At 37.1% G+C, this 7,122-nt stretch overlaps 1 protein-coding gene across 1 annotated transcript; it reads left to right on the top strand.

Annotated features, from left to right (window-relative positions):
- The first annotated feature begins 2,722 nt into the window (after nucleotides 1-2,722).
- Nucleotides 2,723-6,163, top strand: LOC103462899 (guanylyl cyclase-activating protein 2-like). The gene is made up of 4 exons (XM_008405939.1): nucleotides 2,723-2,966; nucleotides 3,058-3,207; nucleotides 4,707-4,815; nucleotides 4,891-6,163. Exons 1-4 carry the CDS (start codon nucleotides 2,769-2,771, stop codon nucleotides 5,016-5,018), a joined length of 585 nt encoding a protein of 194 aa, XP_008404161.1. The 5' UTR covers nucleotides 2,723-2,768; the 3' UTR covers nucleotides 5,019-6,163.
- Nucleotides 6,164-7,122: the final 959 nt, after the last annotated feature.

Genomic DNA, 7,122 nt, shown 5'->3' with positions numbered 1-7,122 from the left:
CCTGCTTGGTAGAGTTTACTGTGCCTGGGAYAACGTTGGTGATGAGCTGCAAAGCTTTTCTGASAGACTTGAGGCCAAACTCTTTCTGTGTGRTGTGGGAGCAGAATCCTTTCAATGAGTGTCTAATCTTCTTTTTCTCTGCTCAGCCTTCTGGCAAACTGCTAAATCTAATTATCTTAAGGTAGCATGACCTGGTCTTCAGGTCATTTCTTTTTAATGTTGCTTTTTTGTTTAGTTTTTTTTATTTTATCAAATATAGCCTTTTGATTTGATTTAGTTCTGCAAGAAAATTTACAGTCATGCATGTACATCTTAGTTATAAAATTATGTTATTAGTGCTATAAATTATTTGATAAAGTGATTTGTGTAATGCCTACTTTCACTTTCTGCTGATGCCAAAACAGTTACTACACTATCATACTTTTTCACTAATGCTCCTGAAGAGTTAGTGAATAACTAAACATGGACACATGATACTTTCTGTACTTGAAAAACCCCCAAACAATGTCCCAGTTTCTACTTAAGCCAAATGGTAATTTATCCTATTTACTATGAGGGTTTTTACATCCATCCATTTACTCGGCCTGTTTAATCTCTGTGGTTATGGTGCCAAGCTTCAGCAGCCATTTTGAGTGGGAGGCAAGGTACATTCAGGACACATCACAGGGCAAGACACACTCAACAACTACACTCACCGACCCACACACACACACACATACACACACACACACACACACGCACACACCCACACACACACACACACACACACACACACACCTGAGAGTGGCTCACAGTGGCCAATTAATTTGAAAAACATTTTTTTAAATTGTGGGAAGAAGCAAGAATACGTGGAAAGAATAAACACCTGCAAGGATGAATATGCATGCATCCATTGGTTGTCCATAAGCTTCTGTTACATTATGGCATGTCCAAAAAATATTGCAGTTATTTAAGTTAGATGTGTCRGAAAATAGACACATAAAATTAGCAGGACAGTGGAAATTAAAGACCAAATGTATTTGACCCTCACCAGAAATGTCTGTTAAGTTTTTTAAATGTCATCAGTAGCGTAGTTTGCTTTCTTACAGCATAGAATCTGTCACTTAAATTATAAGTCTGAGACATTGAAATAAGTTCTGGATTAACTGAACCATTAGCATCTCAGCTAATTCTGTGCTAATCAGAATTTTTTTTTWGATTTTTGCTAATTGGCATCTTTTACTCAAAAGCTTGTTTTGCATTTAGTTACAGAAAACCCATCCATCTATCCCCATATGTACCCTCTTGTTCCTGTTGAATGATATGGGGGCTGGTGCCGAGTGGGCTGGGGTGGTCAGTGGGTCAGAGGCAGAGTACAGTCTGGTCAGGCCACCAGCCAATCACAAAGACACACAAGACAAAYAACCATGAAGACACACAGTCACACATAAGGGCTTTTTAGAGAGTTTAACCTCACAGTTGTGTTTTTGAACTGGAGAAAGTTCAGGGAGAACATGTAAAATTCACGCAGCAATACCCCAGGAAGGGATTCAAACCCAGGACCTGCTTGATATGTAGCAGTGCTACCAACTGCTCCACTACACAGCTCGTTATTAAAAACCATATATATATATTTATATATAGTTGATTTATATATAGTTGGTGGTTACTATTCTCCATAGGGTTGAAGACAAATTATGAAACTGATATCGTACTTATCAAATAACCATTAGCCATCTATCAGATATCAGTGATGTGACCAAAGTGAAAAGTTMTCTCAGTCATAATGATTTAGTTTCTCATAGCACAGATATTGGCTATCTAATTTTAAGTTTGAGAGCTTGATAAAATGATTCCCTATTAGCCTGACCTTGAACATTTCAGCCTCTTAGCTACTTTAGAAAGAGAGGYTACACCGAGACAGATTAAGGGCATAAACAGATTTAGGCAGAAGCCATTCTGATGATACCACTAGCTCATAAATGATTCACTGTCTCATTGAAAAAAGAAGATTTTTTTTTTATTTGTCATGATGTTTTTAGAACAATAACTACAACAGCAATACTACTACTACTTATTATTGAACTGTAAACTACTTTGAACTGTAAATGTCATTCATTTTGGATAGTTTTMATTTTTACCTTACGGTTTGAAAGGAGAACATTTTTTTTTATAATTATTAAATAATCCGTCCAATGAACTCCAGCCAAGTGAGCCAGAACTGAGAGCCTTGAACTCTGCCTGATTGAAAGGTCAGCTGTTGTGCCAACAYTTCCCAACAAACAAACTGGGAGACAAGATTTTGGGAGCTTCTTCAGTACAAATCCAGTKCAGCCCAGATTCTTGCTCCCAAGGTTTMATTTTTTTCTAAAGATTTGYTCATATCTGTAAAGTCAAAAAGATGAAACTTATACTAACGTTTACTAATCAAATCTAGTTCTTAGTCAGATGTATACCCTTCAGAAAAAAAATTGTGATTCACATTTATATGGCAATCCATMTGTAATTTAGTTTTATTTGAYACATTTGTACAATATTCTCACATCAATCACTAGCTGCTGTCATTCGGTCTACCCCACTGATGGGAAACCGTACCAGCATACAGTATTCTGTCACTAATCCTGAGGCAACAATAATCACTTGGCTCATGTACAAACTGGAGGATTCCACAAGAGGATTCCCAAGGCTTATTAAAAAAAAAACCCACCCAGGAGCGAGAGAAGTCCATTTCAAATTAGGCCTCTTGGTCATGGTGCCGACTGCCTAACTATGGACTGTTGCATTTAGAGATGGGGCAGACTCAACCAACAGGGAGCTGTGAGGAGATTGACGTCAAAGCTCTTCAGGATATGTATAAAAAATTTGTCCTGGAATGCCCGAGTGGAGTTCTTTTTCTGCATGAGTTTAAACGTTTCTTTGGAGTGGACCCAACAGGGGAAGCGTCTGACTATGCGGAGAACATGTTCCGAGCCTTTGACAAGAACGGGGTGAGAAAGGAACACTTGCTTGCCTTACTTCATATCACTCAAAAGTATCAAAATCTAAGGCAAACCTCCTCTTTTAACGTATCTTTTACAGGACAATACAATTGATTTTCTTGAGTTTGTGGCAGCACTGAATCTGGTTTTCCGGGGAGACCTGGAGCATAAACTACGCTGGTCATTCAAGGTGTATGACAAAGACGGCAATGGCTACGTGGACAGGAATGAGCTACGCTCAATAATTGATGTAAGTCTGATCAAATATGCCCGTGTCATGTCATTTTATTATTGTACTCCTACATTGTTAGATATTTGAAGAAAAATACTTGAGCACACTTTTTCTATGATCACATCAATTAGTCTCATTTGATTAAAAATATAGTGTTAACGTTTATACTACTAATTTAGAAACTACTGCCTCATGAGATTATGGGGAAAAAAGTTTGTAAACAAAGATTTATTGCATGATGTAACTTCTTTTAATTGAAACATAAAACCAAATGTTAGTATAGCTTCTGCTAAAAGTATCAGCATCCTTATTAGGTAACACAAACATAGGAGCTGATTTTACTGGTTAATTAGTAAATCTATGAGCTCAGATAACCAGCTTGCAGTCAGCTGCTTTACAGACATGCCACCCGTAGCTTAAATATTCTCGTCTTAAAGCAGCTTTACCTTAATACGGCTGATGGTTGGCTCTCTTTTAGTTTTCACACCATGTCTGTCACTGATCTTTACAACCAAATTTTTCCAAGGAGTAAAAGTGTAGTATGCTTTACACCAGTGTTTCCTAACCCTGGTCCTCAAGGCTCACTGCCCTACGTGTTTTAGGTATTTCCTTTCTTGCTTCAGTCCAGCTGATTTCAACTGATGACTGATTAGCAGGCGTTTGTTGAACTGCAATCAGTTGGATCAGGCACATTAAAGCAGCGGAAACCTCTAAAACTTGAGGACCAGGGTTGGGAAACACTGCTTTACACTGACAGCAAGGAGCAAGATGTGGGTGAAGGGGACAGCGATGTGTCATGCCGTAAAATGGACACAGTCTGACATGTTAACAGTTACTGGCTCATTCATATTAGTGCTTTAGTTTCATGTGCTGCTTAAAAGTCTGGAGAATCAGGTGGGAGTCAAGCTAAGAACTGAGCAGAACAAGAGCTTAGAAGAGATCATTTATTTTATATAGAATATCATAAACCGAAGATTTTCTTGGGAATCTGAGTGAACTTGCCTGATTATTATTTAATTTAGTCCCTGTCTCTTAATAAAGTGCTGTAGCTCAGTGGCTCCTAGCCCTGGAGCTCAAGTTCCCCCCTGCCCTGCATGTTTTAGGTGTCTCCTTGCTGCCACACACCTGACTGAAATAACTGGGAGATCAACAGGCTTCAGAAGCACTTGATGGCATGCAGAGGAGGTCATGCATTATCATTTGAACCTGATGTACAGGAACAGAGACAGATCTGAAACATGTAGGTCAGCTGGGCGGGCTGAGTGCCAGGATTGGGATCCGTTGCTGTAGCTGTCGCCGTCCATAATTACAAGCGCGGCTGCTGATCAATAAAACCTGCTGCTCAAAGTGTCTCCCCCAGGGTGTGTTTACGAGGATAACCTCAGCTCATCAGAAAATCACATTTTGTTGTATCTTTGTTGCTAGATTTAATATTTTTGCATTCCAACTGCTAACATTGCAGGAAATTATCTGAATATTTTGTCTGCAGTTCCGTGTTTTCTCTACTATTATTCCAGAGTATCTATCGGATCAAAAAGTTCTCCAAGAAAGACATGAGCGAGACACAACTTTCAGTTGACGAGGTTGTGGAACGAATATTAGATGCTGTTGACTTTGACCGAGACGGTGAGAAAATTGCAATATAGTAGAAAAAGTGCTACAAGAAGGCAGCATTAAACACGCCTCTTTCTGCTTCCACAGGTCACATTACTTTGGACGAGTTTATTAAAGGTGCACAGGAAGATCCATGGGTGCTAAACATGTTGAGGTTGGACATGAATCCGGCTGGATGGGTTCTGGAGAACAGAAGGAAGAGTGCACATTTCTGATGCGTCAACTTTTTGCCTTTGCTGTGATGCGAAATAGACACAGTCATGGTGGCAGAAATACAGCAGACTTTTTTTGTTTTTATTCACACATCTGTGCCATTTATGAACATGCAGTTTCACATTCACACATTGAAAACATATCGTTTACAGTCAGTTTAACATTAACCACAATTTGGTTTTTGGCACTATAAGAACCCATTACAACAATTGTAACTAAGAAGAATATTTTAAAAAATGGCTGCTTATAGATTTTTTAGTACATGACTCTGTAGTTTCATTGTTACAACTGCTCTTATGTTTCATTATGCTGACTTAAAATATTCAATTATGTATTTGTGTTTAGCTTTTTTTAATGGGCCATTTAACTCAAACCAACAGCCTTCTTGCCATAGGTGTCAATGAGTAATGGCTCCATACAATGCTTTGTTAAAAATAACTTTCTTGAGGCTTTTTGCAGATTTTTGAAATTTCATTTTATGCTGTATCAGCAATTTAGCTGCTTAGATATATTACTCAGATCTCTAAGTATTGTTTAATTTAATAATAAGTATCCACATATATGCAAATTATGTTGGCACAATGTTTTTCACTGTAAATAATATTTTACTGCTGCTAAAAGCTCTTTTTAAGACCTGTTCAGAAAGGAATCACTGCAAAATGTTGCTTTGTCTTGTTTTCTGGCTGTTTTGAAAGAATACTTTTTATTATTTTAGAATTGTCTGAAAATATGTTTTGCTATCAGTTACACAGTTGTCCACATCAACCAAATACTTCCTGGAACCTTCATCATAGTCACCATACAGCTATGTCTTTAACATCTTAGCATGAGACCAGGTGTGAACAGATCAGTTCATGCAGTTTTGCTGGTGAGCAACTTCATATTTGCTTTTTGTCCCTATTTATATTGTATTCCATATTTACTTTTCTGTGCCCTGCTTTCAAGTGCATACACGAATAGCTGTCTGTGCCTTTTTAATTGCTATTAATTGTAAATCCATCTGTTTAGATCGCTGAATAAAATCAAACTAAACATATTTTTCTGTTTAAATCTTGTATCTGTTTTGTTTGTCTAGGCTTTTTGTTACTCAGACACAGACTGTTGTATTATAGGCAAATACAAAACTAACATTAAAGAATAAAAAGTATTTCATCAGTATAATGTGTCACTTCATTAAGCAATCACATAAAGTGCATAGAGACAACAGGGTGAAGAAAGGATACCTGGTTTGCGGATTACAGCTTTAAAATTAGTTTCCTAAAGTCTTTAGTTAAGAATAAGCTTCTTTGTTGAGGTCAAACTTTGCATGAATCATGCTCAGATTATGACCCTCAAGCCATTAAAGACAATCAACAGACAAAACTAAGAGGGCACATTTTGTTATTTGTTATTGAAGGCTGTCTTTAGGTTTTTTGTTACAAAAAGACAGGGACATTTGAACAATTTAGACATAAAAAGGGGGAGGGGACTCAAGGTTTCCCTACAGTTTGTACATTTTGACTCAAAACGGATACAATCAGCATAGATAAAAAGTTAGAAAAGGTTGTCTTTCACTAAAATGAATTATGCAGGGAATGCTAATACAGCATGGATTTAATTATCTGTCATGAAAATTTATGCTTTAGACATGGGATCAAATTTTAGGTTCATTTCTAAATGAGCCTATTGTGTGTAACTTTTTGTGGTATTTTTGTAATACATACCTTTAGAAGTGGATGAGAGAATGTTTCATTAAGTGGGAGGTTCATAAAAAAGGTTTGTTAAAAAATCACACATGTATGTCCACAACACAGCAGAATTGACTGTAGACTCAAACAATGAATGAGCTGCTAGACACAGGCATATTTCATCAGGTTGTCATGAAATATCTTAGTAGGATGACAGTAATAAATTTAACATTTTAATCCGTTCATCAGACTGTGTCCATGTATACATGAGAATGAAGCGCAGAGAGGAAACTGTTTCACAGCAGAACTTAAGTCCCACACAGCTAAAAAACAAGCCTTCACTAAACTCTTCCATCACATAATCATTTAATAAATATGGAAGCATAAGATGCAGTATTGGAAAATTGTAAAAAAAAAAAAAAAATATATATATATATAT

The sequence above is a fragment of the Poecilia reticulata genome, linkage group LG3, assembly GCF_000633615.1.
Source record: "Poecilia reticulata strain Guanapo linkage group LG3, Guppy_female_1.0+MT, whole genome shotgun sequence".
NCBI lineage: Eukaryota > Metazoa > Chordata > Actinopteri > Cyprinodontiformes > Poeciliidae > Poecilia > Poecilia reticulata.
This window is presented reverse-complemented; position numbering and strand designations above follow the sequence as displayed.